Here is a 22,655-nt window from a genome sequence, read left to right as displayed (position 1 = left end):
TTTATTTGTTCATGGAATATAGATGTCTATTTCCAATTGCTCTGAGTAGATATTGGGGTGGGTTCAACTTCCATCAGAGTCAGGGAAAGAAGCTCTGTTTTCCTAAATATCTGCTACATGGCTAATTCTCCACTTACCCTAGGGCTTAAAATATTGCAGAGTTGTTGGTAAGTTAATTGGTTTATTATTATCACATGTACAGAGATGTAGTGAAAGACATTGTTTTGCATGCCATCCATTCAACCAATTTCTAACCGTATGTTGAGATTGTACAAGGGAAAAATAATTGCAGAATATAATGTTACAGAGAAAGTTCAGTGCAGGCAGAAGGAGATGAGTTATTAACTTCAAACTTTCTGCATAATCACTCAAAGAGTTGAACTGCACGTCCATGGAATGAGAGCTGTATTCTACCTTAGGCCATGAACTTATCAATCACCCCCTGCTGTGGACCACTTCTGGGGGTCCAATGTGCCGACTTCTACAAAGAAGGGATCCGTATGCTCCACAACCGCTGGACTAAGTGTGTAAATGTAGGAAAAATAAATGTGCTAGGTTTTCTAAAATTGACTCCTTCTACCTTGGGCCATGAACTTATCAATCACCCCTCATATATTGTAAGGACAAGTGTTCATATTTATTGTACAGGAGGTCTGTTCAGTAGTTATGTAACAGCAGATAGAAGCTGTCCTTGAGCCTGGTAGTGTATGTTTCCAGACTTTTATATCTCCTGCATGATGGAAGGAGGTATGTTTGCTGTGCTTCCAAAGTAATAATGCTACATGGAAAAGGGAAATTGATAGATATTTGTATAAAATGTAACTGTTTAATTAATATGATGGTGCTAGAAAGTTTGTGAACCTTATAGAATTTTCTCTATTTCTGCATAAATATGACTAAATTGTGATCAGATCTTCACGGGTCCTAAAATTAGATAGAAAACCCAACTAAATAAATAATACAAAAACATACTTGTTCATTTATTTATTGAGAAGATGATTCAATATTAGATGTATTTGTTGGAAATGTATGTGAACCTTTGCTTTCAGTAACTGATGTGACCCCTTGTACAGCAATAACTTATACCAAACGTTTCCGGTAGCTGTTGATCAGTCCTGCATGTCGGCTTGGAGGAATTTTGGGCCATTCCTCCTTACAAAACTGCTACAACTCAGATGCCGGTGGGCTTCCTTGCATGAACTACTTGCTTCAGGACTTTGATTCGGCCTTTACAAAACATGAATTTTCTTCTTTTTAACCACTCTGTTGTTAATTTACCCTTGTCTTTCAGATCATTGTCTTGTTGCATTATCCAACCTCTATTAAACTTCAGGTGACGGACTATTATCCTGACATTCTCCTGTAAAATATCTAGATACAACTTTGAGTTCTTTGTTCCCTCAATGATTGCAAGCTGTCCAGGCAGCAAAACAGCCCCAGACCATTTTGTTTTCCCACCATGCCTCACAGCTGGGCTGAGATTTATGGTGTTGGTATGCAGTGCCCTTTTCCTCCAAATATAGCTATGTGTATTTCTGCCAAAAAATTCAACTATCCACAGAGCATTGTCCCAGAGGTATTGTAGAACATTGAGGTGGTCTTTTGCACACTTGAGACCTGCTGCAGTTATTTATTTGGAGAGCAGCGGTTTCCTCCGTGGAGTCCTTCCATAAACACCATTCTTGTTCAGTGTTTTGCTTATAGTGGGCACATGAACAGAGACTTTAGCAAGTTCTGGAGATTTCAGCAGGTCTCTTCAACATTGCACATTGTGCTCTTGGTGTGATCTTTGCAGGATGCCCACTCCTAGGGAGAGTAGCAACAGTACTGAGTTTCCTCCATTTCGAGACCATTTCTCTTACTGAGGACTGATCAATACTCAGGTCTTTAGAAATGCTTTTGAAGCCTTTTCCAGCTTCAGGCATCTCTACAATTTTTCTAAGGTTCCCTGAAAGTTGCTTTGATTGAGGCAACGTTTACATAAATAGATCTTTCTTGAGAAGAGCAGGCTCTGTAAGTAACCTGACTTTGTGTGTGTTTTTTACAGGGCAAGGCACCTCTACACCCCACACCTCCAATCTCATCTCATTGATTGGAACACCTGACTCCAAATAGCTTTTGTAAAAGGCATAACCCCGGAGGTTCACATACTTTTTCTAACAAATACATGTAGTATTGATCATTTTCTCAATAACTAAATGAACAACTATAATGTTTTTGTTATTTATTTAATTGGTTTCTCTTTATCTAGTTTTAGAACATGTGAAGATTTGATCACACTTTAGGTCATATTTTTGCAGAAATAGAGAAAATTCTACAGGGTTCACAAGCTTTCTAGCAGCACAGTACATGTGTCATGGCTGTGGCAGGTGAGTGCTGACGGACAGCAGTTTGATCCAGCAGAATTGTCTGCAATAAGTGCTTGTAGCTGGCGGAGCTTCTGCTTAGTGGAGGAAAAGTTGCAGTCACTTGGGTATAATCAAAGTGGGTGGGGCGGCGGGGGGGGGGGGGAGTCTGCAGGAGCTGGTCATTCCATTCAGAATTTGGTGTAGAGCAGCAAACTGATGCAGGAACCTCAGCCATCGTGGTTGCTAAATGGGTTTGAAATTCTTTCAGTGTGTGCGTATAAAATGTGGCTGCGAGATTGAAGACGTCAAAATACAAGAAGCCACTGAAGACAGGGAAGCAAACCTGAATAGTAGGGGGATTGATATTGTTCTCTATGTCAAAGAAGAAAAGTCCAGCAGGCTGGCTTAGGGGCAGGGTTCAAGGTGTCAGCTCAGGGCTGACGAAGAATGCAACAGTGGGAGGAGGATCAGTCATCATGATATACATAGGCTGCAATGACATAGGCAAGACGAGGAGTTTCTGCATAGTCCATATGAGCAGCAAGGCACCAAATTAAGAAATAGACCCTTAATAATTCCTGGATTATAGCCACATGCAAATTGACACAGAGAAAATAAGATTACAGATACAAATATACAGCTGAAAAGTTGGTTTAGAAGTGGATTCTGGTTTGTGTGCCTTGGTGCTCGTACTGGGGGTGGCGGGCGAATGGGAAATTGGATGTCTACAGCAGTCTGTGCTGGGACTAGTGTTCCAGCAGGCTGCAGAACCAGGGATCTAGAGAATATTTGGAACTAACTAGAGTGAGCAACAAATAAAGTTGTGAATATGGTGTTAATCAATAGATAGATGCAATGTTGGAGAGCATGCTATTAATATGGGAAATGATCTACAAATCTGTCATTCCATAGCACTGCTACTGACTGTGGCTAAGTTTTATCGAGGCTGTTCCTCTTAGTTTTCAGTCAGATCTTATCTGGGAATGGCAGATCAGGTGTGAGGGACCAAATGGCTTCCCCATTCCCAGTTTGTATTGTGTGTATTCATTCTGGCCTGCGTTCCTATGATGGTTAATGAAGGAATACGATGTTTGCCCAGTTCAGCATTTTTGGAGGAGATCAGGGACTTGGCAGTACAATTTGTGCCCTTTAGGAATTGCAAGTCCTGTGAAAATTAAAGAAATGCAAATTCCCCTCCGGAAAAACTGGAAACGGTACGTACTGAGATGTCATTTCTCCAACACACTTTTAATTTTAGTAATTTATCTTTCCAATGCTTTGTTCAAATGTATTTCGTCATAATGGACATCCTTTTCATAAGGATTGACATTTTTGCCCCTTAGTAGGAAGTTGTTTCACAATGTGCGCATTTAATTTTTTTTCCCTCTCACCATACATTTCTACTCATTTAAAAAACTAATGTGTACATATAGTTTTAAAATATACAGACAACTTGAATTCAATAGGTTGTTCCTAATAATAATGAATGCAAACATTTGGACAATGTGAGTATCTATAATAAAGTTTAAAATTTAAGGTGCAAAATTCAGTAAGTTTAAATCATAGTTGCACAGTTTAGGGAAGAATTTATTTAGAGGGCTTCCTGTACCTCTACAACCTGCACAGTGAAATGTTTAAGCTAATATTTGATGCGTCTGTGGCATTTTTGTGAGTGTGGAGGAAATCCGTTTTGTGGAAATAAAACCTAGTAGCAGATGGTTGATTTACACTCGAGCAAATTTAATGTATTGCTTTGCAAAAAGTGTATGTTTATTGCATATATATTTAACTGTGCACCATAAACAGGAATATATGATTCAGTAAGGCAGTACTTCTGTGACAGTTCAAACATTAGTGAGAGAACTACTGTGAGACAAATATGCAGTTACAAAGCCATTGGTGGTTAAATATTTAATGCAGTTCCTTGAGGTTTGAAGCTAAACAGAAGCAAAAGTAGACTTTTTAGCCTGAGTCTGCTTCTCCCTTCACCAGCGCTGTGGTTGTTGGGTGCCTTGATCACTTCCCTGTATGATTTCTATTTTCTTTATGTGCAATAATCTTGCCTTTCTGTGCTGTGACAATACTGGATTGACTAAGCTTTCACTGCCTTCAATGATATTCTAAAGGAAGTTCCAAAAATTTCCAACATCCTGCTTAAATACATTTTTCCTTCTTTCACTCCTTAATTCTAATCTGGCATGAACGGACTGGCCTCTCTTATCTAACTTGCTAACCCTTCTCTGAATCTTGTATATTTCAAACCCTTGGGCGTCAACCAATCACCCAATTTCTGCTCAAGGGAGAATCTATTAAGTAATGAATCAATCCTAAAACATGATCCTTTGGTACAGCAATCAAAACTTTTTTCAGTATTCCACGTGATTGTACCAAGGCACTGTACATCATTAGCAAAACTTTGTTACATTTATATTCCAGCTTCCATCATGCAATGAATCCCAACAAACTATTTGTCTTCATAACTGCTTGATATTTTTGCATCTCATAAGCCAGCTACACTCTGTGTGTTTGGCAGCTGTATGTCAGAGTAAACAACCTCAAATTTTACCACAATGTTATCTTAACACTTTCTTACCATTTGATGAGCCCAACCTTTTCACAACAAATTTTCTTAATTAATTTTCTATCATAAGTAAACTAGATATGTTACATCTTTTTTTCACGAATTTAATTTATAAATAGCTGAGTGCCTGATGCTGATTTCTGTGATGCCACCATTTTATCTGCCTTAAAAGTTAAAACAATAACCCATTCTATCTAATCTAAATTCTGTATTTTATCCATTCCTTTTTTAATGCTGTCTCTAGCAACATGAACCCCTGTATAATAATCTTTACTTAGAATCTCACTATCCTTTTTAAAATCTGGAGGTACTTCCATTTATCTACCCTGCTAGTTATATTCTCAGAAAGATTTTTTGGATTTGATGAACATGATTTTTCTCTGATTTTTAATTTTTCTGATGTTCTTTTACTGCAATGTTAAGTGTAGATTGTAGCATTTTGCTAACAGCCTATTGCTCTCTATTCTCTTCCTCAATAGTGGTATTACATTCACTACCTTCTAATCTGCTAGGTGTGTTCCAAAAGTTAGCGAATTTTAAAAGACCATCACTGCTGCAGCTCCTTTCTTTACAGCCGTGTCTTTTAGAGAGCCATGTCTTTTGGGCTGCAGACTAACAGGCCCAGGTGATTTTCTGTGTTTATTTCCATTGTTGGCTGTTAATTGCTATTTGCAGAAAGACAATTTGGTACATCCTTTAAAAGTTTCATCAGTAGATTGTTAAGGAGGTGGCTTTCCTTAATCTGATGCTGTTAGGGTAGTAGTCGCCAATCCGTCGATCGCGATTGACTGGTCGATCTTTGAGACTTTCCCAGTAGATCCCCCAAAAAAAAGAAAGAAAGAAAGAAAAATAAATACACTGTTGAGAGATTGTTTCCGGGTTGCGGAGTTTTATTTCTGTTCTTTCTGCCCAGTGCGCATGCGTGTAGCTCCCCCGCCACGCACTACAGTGGTCCCCAACCACTGGGCTGCAAGGAAACAATATGATTTATCGATATGAAACGATTTGAGTCAGCTGCACCTTTCCTCATTCCCTGTCACGTCCACTGTTGAACTTGAATGCATGCGAGGTCATTGGTCACCTAAACACAGTGATACCTTCGCATCAGAGATCACTGGTTGGCCTCGCGCGGCCGGCGGGAAGTGCCGTTGGTACTGGCCTGGAGCGCGGACAGATGGGCACTGCCTCTAAACCTGTTTATCACACCGAATGTTCGTGGGGAACCCGGTGCTAAAATATTCTCAGACAACCTAATTCGGGCTCAGGGTTTTGTAAGTATCAGAGCAGCTACCTCGCTGTGATCTAATGAAAGTCATCCCTTGAGACAAACTTTTGTCAGCCGATAGATCCTACAAGAGGGGGCGGACACACGCCCTGTCGCACTCCTCGCTCGGTCAGTCGCTCTCTCCGGACTGCGACCGCCACGGGAACAGCCGCACCTGGCCAAGGCATCTGGAAGCAGGCAGGCGGGAGGCTGGAGTTCGGGCCCGGAGACTGTCTAATGAGGCAATAAAGCTCTCAAAACTGCTTTGAGTCCAAGCACCCTGCACTTAAAGACAAACCAGATGAGTTTTTTTTCAGTGGAAAAAACGTGAGCAAGCGGAACAGCAGCTAAGTGCTGCGAGCCATGAAAGCTAAATTGCGGAATAGACTGGACATAAGGAACCTGCTTCGAGTATCGCTATATTCCGGTCGTCTTTAACACCCTCACACCCCCCCCCCCCCCCCCCCCCACAGTCGGCTGGTCCGCAAGAATACCGTCAATATTAAACTGGTCCGTGGTGCAAAATACATTATTTCTACTTCTGGGTTGCGGGGTTTTACTTCCGGTCTTTTCTGCCCCGTGTGCATGCGTGTAACTAATCGATTTGGGATCGAACTTGCCTTTCACTAAGGCCGAGGTAGGGGATCTTGGGCTTAAAAAGTTTGGTGACTACTTGTTAGGGGATGGATCTGTTGGGGACAGTAGTTATTTCAATAGCATAAATACCCTCTGAGGAAATGTCTTCAGTATATTAAAATCTCTTCCAATCAGCTTTTCATTAGTTAAGAGAAAATGTTTTTGGAGTACGCTTATTTTTTTAATGTTTGCCATTTTAAGCACTGTGGCAATATGCATTATACTTTTAAATAGCTCAGAAGAAGATTTATTATCAGAGTACATACATGTCACCATATACAACCCAGAGACTCTTTTTCTGTGGGCATACTTAGCAAATCTATAGAACAGTAACTGTAAACATTAGGAACTGTTAACTGTAAATAAACTGTGCAAATGATGATATAAGTAAATAGCAAGCATAAAATAACAATGTAACAGAGTCCTTAAGTGAGTATAGTTATCTCCTTTTGTTCAAGGGTCTAATGGGTGAGGGTAGTAACTGTTCTTGAACCTGGTGGTGCGAGTCCTGAGGCATCTGTACCTTGTCTCTGATGGCAGCAGCGTGAAAAGAGCAATGCCTGGGTGGTGAAGACCTTTGATGGAAGCTGCTTTTCTACAGCAATGTTTCATGTAGATGTGCTCAATGGTTGGGAGGGTTTTACCTGTGATGTAGTAGGCAGAGTCCACTACCATTTTGTAGCTTTTTCTTCTCAAAAGCATTGGTGTCCCCATGCTAGGCTGGAATGCAGCCAGTCAACACACTTTCCACCATGCGTCTATGGAAGCTTGCAAAGGTTTGCGATGACATACCGAACCTCCGCAGCTCCTGAGGAAGCAGTGGTGCTGTCGTGCTTTGTTCGCAATAATATTTATATGTTGGGTGCAGAACGGGTCCTCTGAAATAGTGACACCCAGGAATATAAGTTACTGACCCTCTCCAGCTCTGATCCTCCAATGATTACTGGCTCATGGACCTCTGGTTTCCCTATGAAGTCAACAATCAGTTCCTTATTGACATAGAGTGAGAGGTTGTATTTATTACACCACACAGTCAAATTTTCAATCTCCTTCCTGTATGCTGACTCATCACCCCTTTTGATACAGCCCACAACAGTGGCATCATCAGCAAGCTTGTATATGGTGTTGGAGCTGTACTTGGCTACATAGTCATAGGTGTAAAGTGAATAGAGAAGGGGGCTAAGCACATATCACAGGAGTACGGTAGTGCTGCTGGAGATTGTGGAGGAGATGTTTTCGCCAATCCAGTTTGACTGGCGTCTGCAAGTGAGGAAATCCAGGATCCAGTTGCACAAGCGAGTATTGAAACCCCAGGTCCCAGAGTTCACTGATTTAGTTTTGAGGAGGTGATGGTGTTAAATGCCAACCTGAAAATAATGTTCACATATTCAATAAATTTCCCATTTTTAAAAATAACAATATCTTTCAAAAGTGTATTTGTGGAATAGCATAGAGGTCTTTTTCTTGTCACTGAAAAGACAGCTTTGTTTATCTGAAGTTGGTGCCTGTGAATTTCTGGAGTCATCCGTGGATAAATGCAATAACATTTGGTAATTGAAATTGTAATTGTGTGTATCCAGAAAATCAAGTAGAATCAGTTAGTCTTAATTAATGGAAATACACTACGTGAAACATTTAAAACTGTTTTCAACTTGGTATAGTGAAGGCATGCCGCTTGTTCGGCTATTTAACCATTTAGATTAATTTTCAAAATTGTGGCAGTTATTTAAGGAAAACCTCATAGATGGGCCAAATGTCCTCCTCTCTGTTGTAGAAAAATATTAAGTATGAAATAATAATTTATTATTTCACATTTCCTAAGAACATGCAGCCGTTCCCTCGATTACGGCAGGCTTCTATTCCTGTGAACCGTTCGGGTGTTGGAATTGCAGTTACAAACTGACTTTCCACTCAGAAGATACCTGAAGCCCTGCAGCATTCGTCAAATCCAACCAGCTCTTCTGCCAAATGCTCCCCATAAATACCAACTGTGTTAAGTTGGGCGATCATAAGCTGGAGAGCACCTGTAAAAAGAAGCTGTAAACTAGTTTCTGGTCCAAGGTAGCAGAGACTTGACCACCTGAATGCATCATTCTTCAAATGATTCCAGTTGATAGGTTGATTGCTTCAACATCACAGCCAAGAATTGTGTAGCTGTTTCAGTCAGTACTAGGGTAATGAGGCAGTACTTGACTTTGTCTTAGGAAATGAAACTGGGTAGGCATTGGAAAAGTGGAAAGAAACACAAATCTTGTAAGTTTCAGGTAGTTGTGGTCAGGCCATAAGATACAGGAGTAGAATTAGTTCATTTGGCCCATCGAGTCTGCCCTGCCATTTCATCATGGCTGACCCATTTTGCCTCTCAGCCCCAATCTCCTGTCTTTTTCCCGCATTCCTTCATGCTCTGACTAATCAAGAATCTATCAACCTCTGCCTTAAATACGTTCGGTGACTTGGCCTCCAGAGCCATCTGTGCTAACGAATTCCAAAGATTCACCACTCTCTGATTAAAGAAATTCTTCCCCCATTCAGAGGCTGTGTCTTCTGGTCTTGGTCTCTCCCACCATAGGAAACATCCTCTCCACTGTTCCCTCTGTTGAGGCCTTTCAACATTCGATAGGTTTTAATGAGATCTCCCCTCATTCTTATGAATTCCACTAAATAGAGGCTCAGAGCCATCAAATGGTGGATGGATAGAAGAGCAGAGGAGAGGGATAAGATGAGTCCTAAATTGGGGGATTGGGGAAGGCTCATTTCAATAGTGTAAGAAAGCAAATTGGGAGCAGATGTTTATGGTTAAAGTGACAGTTGACAGATGTAAATCTAGTTGATGAGGGTTCAGTGCTAGCATGTCCTGGTAAGGGTGAAAGGCAAAAGTAGCAAGATTACAGAGTCATGGATGACAAAGAATATTGAAAGTATGACCAAGAAAAAAAGAAGGATCATACGGCAGGTATAGATAATTGGAAATTGAGGAATCTCTTGAGGAATATGGGAAGTTTAGGAGAGAACAGGAAAAAATTAGGGCAAAAATAAGTCATGAAATATTCTTGGAAACTCAGAATCTCAAGACATTCTACATCAGGAGTAACAAGGTAGCCAAGGAAAGAATGGATCCCCATAGGGGTTGAATATATAATTCTTGTGTGAAGCCATCCATATTCACCAAAAACAGGGATTCCCAACTGTTTTTATGCTATGGAATCTTACCATTAACCACATAGTCAGTGGTCCAAGATAAAGGACTTGATTGGACATTGCATCAAAGGTTACGGGGAGAAGGTTGGCAACTGGGGCTGAGGAGGGGAGGAAAAGGATCAGCCATGATTGAGCGGCAGAGCAGACTTGATGGGCCAGACGGCCTAATTCTGCTCCTATGTCTTATGGTCTTATCATCTTATCTTCATAGGCAGTGGATAGAAACCTGATAGAAACCGTTCCTCAACAAAACAAATATTATACTTCTTGATATTCATATCAAAAATATCAAACTGAACAAAAATATCTTTTTAAAGAGTAAACATGTTAAACATATTCTGCAAAGTTTCCAAAACATATTGTGGTGGAATAGCATTAATAAAACAATGGCTCTTACAAAGCCCTTAAATATAATTGAGATTCACGATAGTCAGTAAAGCTATTCTATTCATAATATTTTTTCACAACATTTGACTTTATTTTGAAACCTCTCTATTTTTTTGATCCTCAGATTTGGATTCGGAATCAAAGTTTATACAAGATCTTCTTTCCAATATTGCTAGCCCTGTGGTAAGTAACCTTTGATCAGAGTAAGCCTTGTAAATTTTTTTTTTGTCGTTCACAGAATGTGGGTATTGAGGTTTGTCCATGACTATCCCAGGTGCTTTCAGAGTGCAGTGCTGAGTTGATCATATTGTTCTCAGTCTAAGGTCACATACAGAAAAGTCAGGGAAAGGATGGTAGATTTTCTTGGTGCAAAATGATGTATTTTACTCCACGTTCATTTATTTAGTTTAATTCAAGTTCCCCAGCACCCATGCTGGAATCTGATCTTGGGTCTCCAGATGAATAGTCTCTTCTGTCTCTTCCTCAGTACTCTTCTGGAAGAAGAATGTTGAGGCACGCAAACCACATAGTGCCAGAATAAATAACTGTTTTAGTTTTGATCTGACTATTGCTTCATGAAGGTAATAATGATTTTCACAATGTCTTTCAAAAGTTAAAAATTAGCTTTATTTCTCCTTTGTGCATCAAGACATTGAAATTTACAATGAAATGTGTTGCTTTTGTCAACAAACACCACAGTACAAGGATGCAAGTGTGGCCATGTCTGTAGCTTCAACATAGCACGCCCACAGCTTACTAACCCTAACTTTTACATTGAGGTTGGGTGGGAATATAGCTGGAGGTTGTCAGTTAAGGGTGAAAGGTGATGTGTAAGGGAAACATGAGGGGAAACTTCTTCACTCAGAGGGTCGTGAGAGTGTGGAATGAGCTGCCAGCACAAGTGTTGCATGCAAGCTCAATTTCAACGCTTAAGAGAAGTTTTTAGCTAGTTACATGGATGGTAGGGCTATGAAGAGCTGTGGTCCAGGTGCAGGTTGATGGGGGTGGGCAGTTTAAATGATTTGGCATGTGCTAGATGGGCTGAAGGGTCTGTTTCTATGCTGTACTTTACTATGACTCTATAATGTGGGAGGAGACCGGAGCACCTAGAGGAAAATCACATGGTAATAGGGAGAGCATGACCACGTGGGCATGTAATCATCCTGTCTGGATGAGTGTGTGCCTACAAGAACTTGCTGCACATACCCAAATCAAAAGCTGTGAATGAGCCAGGAGGTTCGTAGTCAGCTGATGGCCAGATCTGTGGCATTCAAGTCTGGTGATCCAGGTCTGTACAAGCAAACCAGATATGTTTTGTGGAGGGTATTTCAAAAGCTAAGGAACAATTCCGAATGAGGTTGGAGGCGAAATCAGATGCATGACAATTCTAGCAGGGTTTGCAGGCCATTACTACTTACAAAGCGAAACCCAACATCATGAATGGCAGTGATGCTTCACTACCAGACAAGCTCAATGGCTTTTACGCTCACTTCGAAAGGGTGAGCTGCTTAATGACTATTGTCCAGTAGTATTTACATCTACTGTGATGAAGTACTTTTGAGAGGTTGGTTATGGCTAGAATTAACTCCCACCTAAGCAAGGACCTGGACCCACTTCAATTTGCCTGTTGCCACAGTAGGTCTGCAGTGGACATGATCTCATTGGCTCTTTACACTGCCTTGAATCACCTGGACAATACAAATACCTATGTAAGGATGCTGTGTATCGACTACAGTTCAGCATTTAACTCCATCATTCCTACAGTTGTGATTGAAAAGCTCCAGAACCTGGTCCTCTGTACCTCCCTCTGCAACTGGACCCCCTCCTTCCCAGCCAGTAGACCACAATCTGAGTGGATCGGAAACATCTTTACCTCGCTGACGATCAACACTGGCGCACCTCAGGGATGTATGCTTAGCCACTCCTCTACCCCAATGACTGTGTGGCTAGGCACAGCTCAAGTCCCAATCATTAATTGGCTGATGTTACAGCCATTATTGGCAGAATTTCAGGTGGTGACAAGAGGGCATACAGGAGTGAGATATGTCAGCTAGTTGAGTGGTGTTGTAGCAGCAACCTTGCACTGAATGTTAGTAAGACCAAAGAACTGATTGTCGATTTGAGAAAGGGTGAGATGAGGGAATGCACACCAATCCTCACAGAGGGATCAGAAGTAGAGTGAGTAAGCAATTTCAAATTCCTGGGTGTCAAGATCTCTGAAGATTTAACCTGGACCCAACATCTCGAAGCAGCTACAAAGAAGGCAAGCCAGCGGCTATATTTCATTAGGTGTTTGAGAGGATTTGGTATGCCTCTAAAAAAACACTAAAATTTCTACAGACGTACAATGGAGAGCATTCTATCAGACTGCGTCACCATTGGGTAAGGGGGGGCACTGCGCAGAATCAAAGTAAGCTGCAGAGAGTTGTAAACTTGGTCAGCTCTATCATGGGCACTCACCTCTGAAGTATCTCGGACATCTTCAAGGAGTAATTCCTCAGAAAGATGGCGTCCATCATTAAGGACCCCCATCACCCAGGATGTGCCTTCTTCTCAAAAAGGAGGTACAGAATCCTGAAGCACGCACTCAATGATTCAGGAACAGCTTCTTCCCTTCTGCCATCCAATTAATGTTCATTGAACCCATGAACACCTCCTCACTACTTTCTTATTTCTATTTTTGCACTATTTACTTAATTAACTATATATCTACACTTGTTGTAATTCACATTTTTCCCCTGTTGCATTGTACTGCTGCCACAAAGTCAACAAATTTCACGACGTATGCCGGTGATATTAAATTTGATTCTGTTGTTGACATACAAGCTCCTTGTAGACAGCAACAGGAATTGAACCCCAGCCATGATCACTGATACTGTAAAGGATTGCATTAACCGCTATGCTGCTGATTGAAAGGTAGAGTGCAAAAAGAAATAATCCTTTGCTTATCAATTACATGTTAAGAGTTACTTGGTATCCAATCTGTTTTCTAATGGTTGGGAACCAATCCAGACTATCAAAAAAGAAATTAAACTCTTCTTTCCAAGAAAGGACAGAAGAATGCCACCACATGTCAGTGTCATTGAAAGACCTGAATTGAGTCATTTGTTTAGCTTTCAATATTCAACCACTGTCCCTTGCTCTCTTTTTAAAACAGAAAATATGCAGATACTTTCAGTCAAAGAAATGTACAGCAGACTAACAGGTCCTTTAGCCCAATTAATCTCCACTGACCCATCAAGCACTTGTTTTTACACTGGTCCTCAAAAACACAGTTGATCTCTCTGTTCTTGTATAATCCCTCCTCATCCTTGGACTTGTATCATTGAACGTGTTGGGAATACCTACCTGCCCCCGTCACAACTATTTAAATTTTCAGTTTTCTGTTGTGAAACAGTCTGAATCAGAATTACATCCTTTGTATGTGTGATGTAGAATAGTTTCCTGCCACCTTTGGAGAGGTCTGTTTCTCTTTGTTCACCTCATTGTAGTTATCCATAATTTATTTCTTACATACCAAATTAATAATAGATAGCACATCTGTAACAATAATTTCTCATCCTATCCATACTGCTTGAACTTCTGGCTCCTTCAAAAACTATTCTTTACCTCTCCCTTTTCCTCATTAATGTGATTTTTCTGGCAAAGTATCTGAAGATCTTTTGAATTATCTCCTGAATGTTCGTTTACGATACCTGGTTCTGCCTCTTAATGTTTTAAGCAGTCTTGCTGTGAGACTGTTAGTTCTGCATCCATTTTTGGATAAGACACAGTACATTCAGTGGCCACTTTATTGAGTACGGGGATGGTTGCCGGCATGGTCTTCTGCTGCTGTAGCCCATCCACTTCAAAGTTCAACGTATTGTACATTCAGAGATGTTCATCTGCACACCACTGTTGTAGTGTGTTTATTTCAGTTACTGTTGCCTTCCTGTCAGCTTGAACCAGAATGGCCTTTCGTCTTTAACTTCTCTCATTAACAAGATGTTTTTGCCAGCAGAGCTGCTGCTTACTGATGTCTTTTTGTTTCTCACACCATTCTCAGTAAACTCTAAAGACTGTTTCCGTGAAATTCTCAGGTGATTAGCAGTTTCTGTGATATTCAAACCATCCCATCTGTCACCAACAATCATTCCACGGACAAAGTCACTTACAGTACATTTCTTCCCAATTCTGTTGTGAGCAACCTCTTGACCACGTCTACATGCTTTTGTGCATTGAATTGCTGCCACATGATTGACTGGTTAGATATTTGCATTAATGAGCTACTGGATGTGTGTGTGTATATATTAATTTAAAAGCCAAAAGTGCCGAGATGCTCTGCAGATGAAGGCTGCATCTTTGGAGAGAGAAACAGAGTTGATGTTTCAGGTTAGTTGCTTTGAATCGAAACTGTTTTGGTGTAGATAATTGGCATATTAATAATGTGAGTTTAACTGCTGGGAGCATGAGAAAGAAGCTTAAAGGTAATACAAAGGTTCGTTGTATGTTTGATAATGATGAAATGGGATGATATTAAGAAGTCCAGGGGAACCAAGGTGCTGTGAATGTTTCTTACTGATCCTTAAATGTAAAGGAATATGTTAAGAGAGATTAGAGAACATGGAAACAAGCCATTGTCCATACTGATCAAATTGTCTGACTGAGCTAGTCCCAATTGCCTGCATTTGACCCTTATCCAAACCCTACATATCCATATACCTGTCCAGATGTGAAATAAATGTTATAATTGTACGTGTCTACTACTTGTTTTGGCAGTTCATTCAACATATTTGCTGCCATATGGTCCCTTTTAAATCTTTCCCCTCTCACTTTAAACCACTAGTTTTGAATTTCCATACCTTGAGGAAAAGACTGTGTGTCGATAGCCCACATGACTTTATAAACCTTTAAGGTCTTCACTCCAGGCAAGAATGCCTTGGCCTATCTAGCATCCCCCCATAAGTGAACCCCAGCCCTAGTTAAATCCTTTTAATGCTTTTCCTGTTTAATGGCACCCTTCCTATAGCAGAGCAAACAGAACTCAACACAGTACTCCAAATGTGGTCTTACTAACATCTTGAGCAGTTGTAATATGGCCTCCCAACTCCTGTACTCAATGCCTGACAATGAAGGCAAGCGTGCTGGTACTAAATACAAGAGATACTGCAGATGCTGGAAACTTGCAGGAGGAGCTCAGTAATTCAGACAGCATCTATGTGATGTGAATAAACTTTTGACATATTGGTCTTTCATCAGGACTTGTGAAGGATTTAGCCCAAAGTGTCAACTGTTTATTCCCCTCCATAGATGAAACATGCCAATAAATAGAATATAAGACCATAACACATGGGAGCTGAATTGTATTTTTCATCCCATTGAGTCTGCTTTGCTATTTGATCATGGCTGATATATTTTCCCCCTCAACCCTATTCTCCTAACTGCTCCCGATAACCGTTGACACCCTTACTAAACAAGAACCTATCAACATTTGCTTTAAATATACCTAATGACTGTGCCTCTACAGCCGTCCGCGGCGACGAATTCCACAGATTCTCCATCCTCTGAAGAAATTTCTCTTTATTCCTCTTCTAAATCAACATCCTTTTCTGAGGCGTGCCCTCTGCTACTGGAAACATCCTTTCCTCATCCATTCTATCTACAGCTTTCAATATTTGGTAGGTTCAAATGAAGTCCCCTCATTCTTCTAAACTCCAACAAGTACTCCAGAGCCATGAAATGGTCCTCATAGGTTAACTCTTTCATTCCCAGGATCATTATCGTAAGCCTCCCCGGATCTTCTCCAATGCCAGCCCACACTTTCTTAGATGTGGGGCCCTAAACTACTCATAGAGATCCAAGTGTGGTCTGACCAGTGCCTTACATCGCCACAGATTTAAATTCTTGCTTTTATATTCTAGACCTCTTGCAATGAATGCTAACATTGCATTTGCTTTCCTTACTGCTGACTCAACTTGCAACCTAATCTTTAAGGATTCCTGCATTGGAACTACCAAGTCCCTTTGCATCTCTGATTTCTGAATTTGCTCACCATTTATAAAATAGCCTATGCCTTTATTCCTTCTATCAAACTGCATGACCATACACTTTCCTACATTGTATCCAATGTACCACTTCTTTGCTCATTCTACTAATTTGTCCAAGTCCTTCTGCAGACTTTCTGCTTCATGAAAACTACCTGCTATTCAAACTATCTTTGTATCATCAGGAAATTTGACCTCAATGTCATCAATTTCATCATTCAGGTTATTAAAATGTGAAACGTCGTGGAACTGCTACGAACTCCTCTGGAACACCACTAGACACCGGCAGCCAACCAGAAATCACACACTGTGCATACTGTATATTATATACAGCACATAAAATAACATGAACACAATAATATTCTGGACTTTTTTCAGTCTTACAGTTTTTGTATTCTGCGTTTCTCGCTCGATCTTTCTTGTTTTATTGTGTGCTGGAGAGGGGATACCAAATGGCAGTTCCAAAGCCTCAGCTCAATTGCAGCTGAAATTTTATCTCAACGCCTCACTTAAATGTCATATCCTGTGATTAATTCCCTTGTTGCAATATAACATACTTTAGGTCTTGGAAAAATAGATCTTTTTAACTGTACTAAAAATGTTCTCTATCCAGAATTTTGTTCCTAACCCTCTCTCAGAACCTCCTTTCTGTTGATGACTTTCAGTCACCTGATTAACAGTACCTTTTGATTGTGCATCCGTTTGTTTGATTTTTGTCTTGGAACACTTTTCCACATTTAAAGGTTCAGTCTTTACCATCCTGGTAACATTATGTGTCTTTGTTTCATTACAATCCTGATTTTAGGTATCTGAAATTAAAGGAAAATCAGTTGTCTTGTCTTGGACTCCACCCTCCAGTTCAGTGGATTTGGATGATAATGTTGATCAGTTACAAGTAGATTGCACATATGAAGTTTCAATATCAAACACTGGCACAAGTGAGAAATTCAAAGTGATTTATATGTAAGTGTACAGGTTTGATTTTAATTTTATTGTGACCTTTTTAAGGTTTTACTTTTAGCATTCTAGGACTGTCTTTGGGGCATTCTCTAATGTTGCAGGTTGAACTTCATTTTAATCCCAGCATGTTATTCATAAGATCAGTTTCTCCATAGCCTAAACATTTGATGCATATAGTTAAAGTCATGGGAACATACAGTATAGAGCCATTAGTTTTACCAGTTGGATTTGCCCCAGTTGGGCCAAAGAGCCTGTTTCCATATTGTATGACATTATGATAGCTGATGTGAATCACCAAAAGTTAATACCTAGAGCACAGTTGCTCAGGCCACCATATGACTGTTGAAGAGAACAGCTAGCTCTGTTTGTAAACATTTTTGTATCTGATAACATTTAAAAAGTTGATGACAGGTGAAGAAGAAGCGCTGAGAAATGAGAGAGCAGGAGGTAGCGGATAGAGTATAATAGGAGATGACTGCGAGGTTATTTACTTTGTTAGAAAGAATAGAAAACAATGCTTATTAAGCAGTGAGAAACTATAAAATATTGATTGACAGAAGAGTCTTGGTGAGTTGGGTCATGTGAAAAAGAAAGTAAAAATGTTCTATAGGGATGTAGCAGGTAAAGGGTGTGTGATGGGAGAGGTTATTAGGGACTTGAGATGGGAATTTATTCATGGAATTGTAGAAGGTTGCAACAAAGAAGACTATTTGGCACGTCATATCTGCCAGATCTCTACCAGAGCAATTCACAATTTCTTCACCTTAGCTCCTTCTTTTCATCTCCTAAATTCTTCCTTATCATATATCTTTCCAGTTGTATCATGAAGGCTGCAATACAGACTTCCTCCAGTTTTCACCCTTACCAATAATAGCAACTAGCTATCGAGATCTACCATACCACTGCAATTTCCTTTGTACCTCTATCAAAATTAGAGAGTGCATGCATCTGATTCCAAATACTAACCTATTCAAAGCTGCTTTAGTTTTTAGTACCCTTAGTTTTTAGCTGATCTGGTGTCTCAGCTATCTCTTCCTTGACTGTTACTTTGGAAGCACCTTCTCAGGTAAAGAGAGATGTAAAGTACTCCATTGAGTCTTGCGTAACCAGTTGCAAGGTTGCATTATTGTCCCTGAACGCCCCTTTTCTCCGTGTGCTACCCTTTTACAATACATTGGATTGGAGAACTTGAGTTAAAGGAAGGATTGGATAGGATGGGACTGCTTTTCCTGAAGCAAAGGAGATTGAGGTGTGATTGGATAGACATACATAGAAACATAGAAAATGGGTGCAGGAGTAGGCCATTCAGGCCTTCGAGTCTGCACCGCCATTCAGTATGATCATGGCTGATCATCCAACTCAGAACCCTGTACCTGCTTTCTCTCCATACCCCCTGATCCCTTTAGCCACAAGGGGCATAGATAGAGTAGAGAATCTCAGTCTTCTCCCAGAATAGGTGAGTCTAAAACTAGAGGAAACAGATTTAAAGTGGGAGGGGAAAGATTTGAAAAGGATCTGAAAGGCACCTTTTCCCACACAGAGGTGGTGGGAATATGGAATGAGTTGCCAGAGGAAGTAGTATAGGTGGAACAATTACAATATTTAAAAGACATTTGGATAGGTTCATGGATAAGAAAGGTGTAGAGGGATGTGGGCCAAATGTAGGTAAGTGGGACTAGTTCAGGTAGGCATTTTGGTCACCATGGAAGAATTGGGCTAACAGGCCTGTTTCCCTGCTGTATAACTATGAATCTCCATAATGTGTGTGTTATATAACAGTTCTGGATTCCCATTTATGCTGGCAGCTAACCTTTACCTTTTTTATTTTAGTCTTCATTTTCACTTTGATTCTTTTGTAGTAAAACCTTCTTCTCACTGGTGTATACAACTCAACGTTTGTCTTTAGCCCTTTGGTTGCTCTTTGCCTGTATTACTTTCTTCATGGAGCTGAGGCGATGACTGAAATTACGTCAGCTTTTACCGAGGAAGGAGGTGCTTCTGCAGCCTGGTGAAGAAAATGTGGCTGAGATTCTGGATGGGCTAATACAAGGATGTATGGAAAAAAACCTGGTGTGGGCAAAGTGAATGAATAAACTGGGGTAGACAGCAGGCATCTTGGGTGGACAGGGGAATCAATAAGAGAGGAATTTACAGGGGCTCTGGCCATAATCCTAAATATATTAACGGTGTGGATGATACTGGAGGAGTGGAAAATTGCAAATGCTATGCACTTGTTCAATAATGAATGAGAGTATATAACCTGTGCCTGCAGACCAGTTAGTTTTAAGGAATAAACTATCCTCGGGCTTCCAGGCACATACAGATATCGATTATAACTGACATTTCCATCATGAAACGTGGTTGTGATCAATACTTGTACCAAGCTGGAAGCCTGAGAGAAGGTTATTCATCATATACGCTGGGAAAGCCCTAGATCCTTTTTCAGTTAGTTTTAGTTTAATCTCAGTGGTGGGGAAAAGATTGAGAAACAATAAATCAAAAACAAAATTAGTGTATATTGGGATGAGTGTACATTGATTAGAGAAAGGCAGCATAGATTGTTTGAAGGCAGTTTTTGTCTAACTCAAGAATATTCAGGGTTAATGAGGGAAGTATACAAGTACTGTTATATGTAAGACTCCAATAATCTGACTCACTCAGGACTTCTGTGGCACAGGACTGATGGTCTCTGAATAAATAGGTTTTTCCTGTAGTACCACAAGGTACTTTTAATTCGCTTTTTCTGGAACCCTCTAAGGTAGAAACATGGGAAATGGTTAACTGGGGCCCTACTGTGAGCTAGGAGGGAATGCATGGGAAGAGGCTGCAGTGGGTTGAAAGGGTGCCCCAGAAGTTGAATCTTTAAGATATCCTATAGTTGAACAATGGATTATTGGAGTTTTACAGTTCATCATCAAGATTGAAATTCATGGAATAAAGAAGGCTGTATGTAGCAGCTTGATAGAAAACTGATTTATTCCCAGGAAACAAAAGGTTGTATGGAATTGCTGGAAGGAAGGGTACAGTGAAGATCCCCAGGTTGTCAAAACCAAGACCGTATTATATTAAATGACTTGGTCTTTGGTATAATAATAGACATGAAGAGACATATAGGTGTTATATGACAAATGAAAATTACTTTTTTCAGTTAAAGTCTTTTCTTTAATTTTCAGTGGCGAAGAAACAACAGTCACAATATCCGAACTGCGACCTGCCACAGAATATCATGTTAGGTACAAGCTTATTTTGTGTGTATAATTTGTGTGCTCCCTTTTACACATGGCTCATTTAAATAATGAAATTTAGATTGATTTGTATTGATAGTAGAGAGTGTTTGATTTAGAAACTTGCTTAAAGAAGTGGGAGGAAGGAATGAGGTATGTAAAGACTTCGGTAGCTAGGCCAGTTTGTGATCACCAAGTAAAAATGTGACCTGTTTGGTTGTTGTGATATTCAACCTTTTTGAGATTGATTCCTAGATTCACCTTAAAACCATTTATTACAAACATTCCTCTTGCATTTTCTTCACATTTTCACCACTAATTATTCCAGGTACAAACAATTTCTCAAATGTTTTAGTCATCCCAAAAGATTATCCCAACTTTGTCATTGCCCACCATTCAAGTGCATTCAGTGAACTTCATCTTGCAATGAGAATGTTGGTTGATTTGTATTTCGAACTGAGACTAATTGCAGCAGTCCTATTGCTGTGCTGGTATCAGAACTTCAGCAAGTGAATCTGTAAAAATTGTAAGTTAATCTGAGGCATTCTTTTTTTTTAGTACCAGATTAATCATTAATCCACTGAACAATGGCCATATTTATACATATTTAGTTTGTTCTGCAATTGAATTTCCTTGTGCATCAACTGTTCTATATTACAATCTGTTAGCTAAAAGCAAAAGCCTGCAGATATTGGAAATCTGAAATAAAAAGAAGATGCTAGAGATGCTGAACAGCTCAGGCTGTGTTAGTGGAGGGCAAAATAGAGCTAGTGTTTCACCCAGCTGACTGGTGATCTGATGTGGATTGAGTTCTGGTGCTCAAGCAGGCTTATTTGTGGAATTAAATGTGGTCCATATTAATAAGATCAGGTATACAAAGATCATTTAAATCTTAAGAGGATTAAGTTTTGTGAGTTAATTCAAGTGTTCAGGTGTACTTCTGATTCCAGTGCAGTTTTACCCATTTATATTCAATCACTTTATTACCCAGTGCATTTAGTATATTAAAAGAAGTTGAAAAGGCTGTTTCCTTACTCTCTACATCAGTTAAACTTGACACACTTCCAGTTCTTAAGCAGCACTCAAAGTAATATTTTATTACTAATAGCAATGACTCCTTCCTGTACTTGATCTTTTTATGGGTAAACAATGTGCTGAGTTATGTGATGGTGTAATGTTGAATCAGGTTTGTGGATCTGGCAAGTGAGACAGAAAACACTGACTGCAAAAATGTGTATTAATGATTTATTTATAAGCGGTAAAAATTCGACCGAACATTCGTGCTCCCTAAGTTACAGAAATTATAAAGCTGAATATTCAACAAACATACTCAGCTAAAAGCGTGTACAGAGCATACCTTCCCAGTGGCATGTGCACCCCTTGCCTTAAACAAAGGGAGAGAGAGAAAGGACCTCCCACACATGCTCTCCATATACCCAGGATATTTGAAACTGGACATCAGGCGGTTAACCAATGGGAAAAGCAGCTGCAGTTCCTAAACTAACCAATCGCGACAAAGCAACTTCTGACCATCAGACAAATGGGTCATCGTCATTGTCATCATTTTGTGCCTCCTCATATGATGTGAGTGATCATGGCCTATTGACTATGATTGTTCTTGCCAAATTTTTCTACATTAATGGTTTGCCATTGCATTCAACTGGCCACTGTCTTCAAAACAGTCACTGATCACCTGCTTCGATGGCATCACGTGACCCTGATCCAGTGGGGGATTGTGCTAAGCAGGTGCTACACCTTGCCCAAGGGTGACCTGCAGGGTAGGGGAAGGATGGACTGCCTTACACCATCTTTAGTAGAGATGTATCTCTGCCCCAATATAATATGGGTATCATTTTAAGACAAACAGTGCATTCACCTGTGCCTGAAGCAGTTTCACTTTGATCAGGACAACACACACAAGATGTTGGAGGAACTCAGCAGGCCACGCAGCATCTATGGAAAAGCGTAAACAGTCGACACTGTGTGTGTGTGTGTGTGTGTGTGTGTGTGTGTGTGTGTGTGTGTGTGTGTGTG

The 22,655-nt window shown here is 40.2% G+C and overlaps 1 protein-coding gene across 6 annotated transcripts in view; it reads left to right on the top strand.

Annotated features, from left to right (window-relative positions):
- LOC140734470 (fibronectin type-III domain-containing protein 3A-like) overlaps nucleotides 1-22,655 on the top strand; it is a 137,757-nt gene that overhangs the window by 69,904 nt on the left and 45,198 nt on the right. For all 6 annotated transcript variants that reach the window (XM_073058458.1, XM_073058456.1, XM_073058457.1 and 3 more), the window contains 3 exons: nucleotides 10,539-10,597; nucleotides 17,243-17,400; nucleotides 20,571-20,630. In XM_073058458.1, coding sequence (XP_072914559.1) covers nucleotides 10,539-10,597; nucleotides 17,243-17,400; nucleotides 20,571-20,630 — 277 coding nt within the window. The remainder of the gene's footprint in view (nucleotides 1-10,538; nucleotides 10,598-17,242; nucleotides 17,401-20,570; nucleotides 20,631-22,655) is intronic.

This window comes from Hemitrygon akajei, chromosome 10, assembly GCF_048418815.1.
Source record: "Hemitrygon akajei chromosome 10, sHemAka1.3, whole genome shotgun sequence".
Taxonomy (NCBI): Eukaryota; Metazoa; Chordata; class Chondrichthyes; order Myliobatiformes; family Dasyatidae; genus Hemitrygon; species Hemitrygon akajei.
The sequence above is the reverse complement of the archived record's forward strand: the minus strand, read 5'-3'. Positions and strand labels throughout refer to the sequence as shown.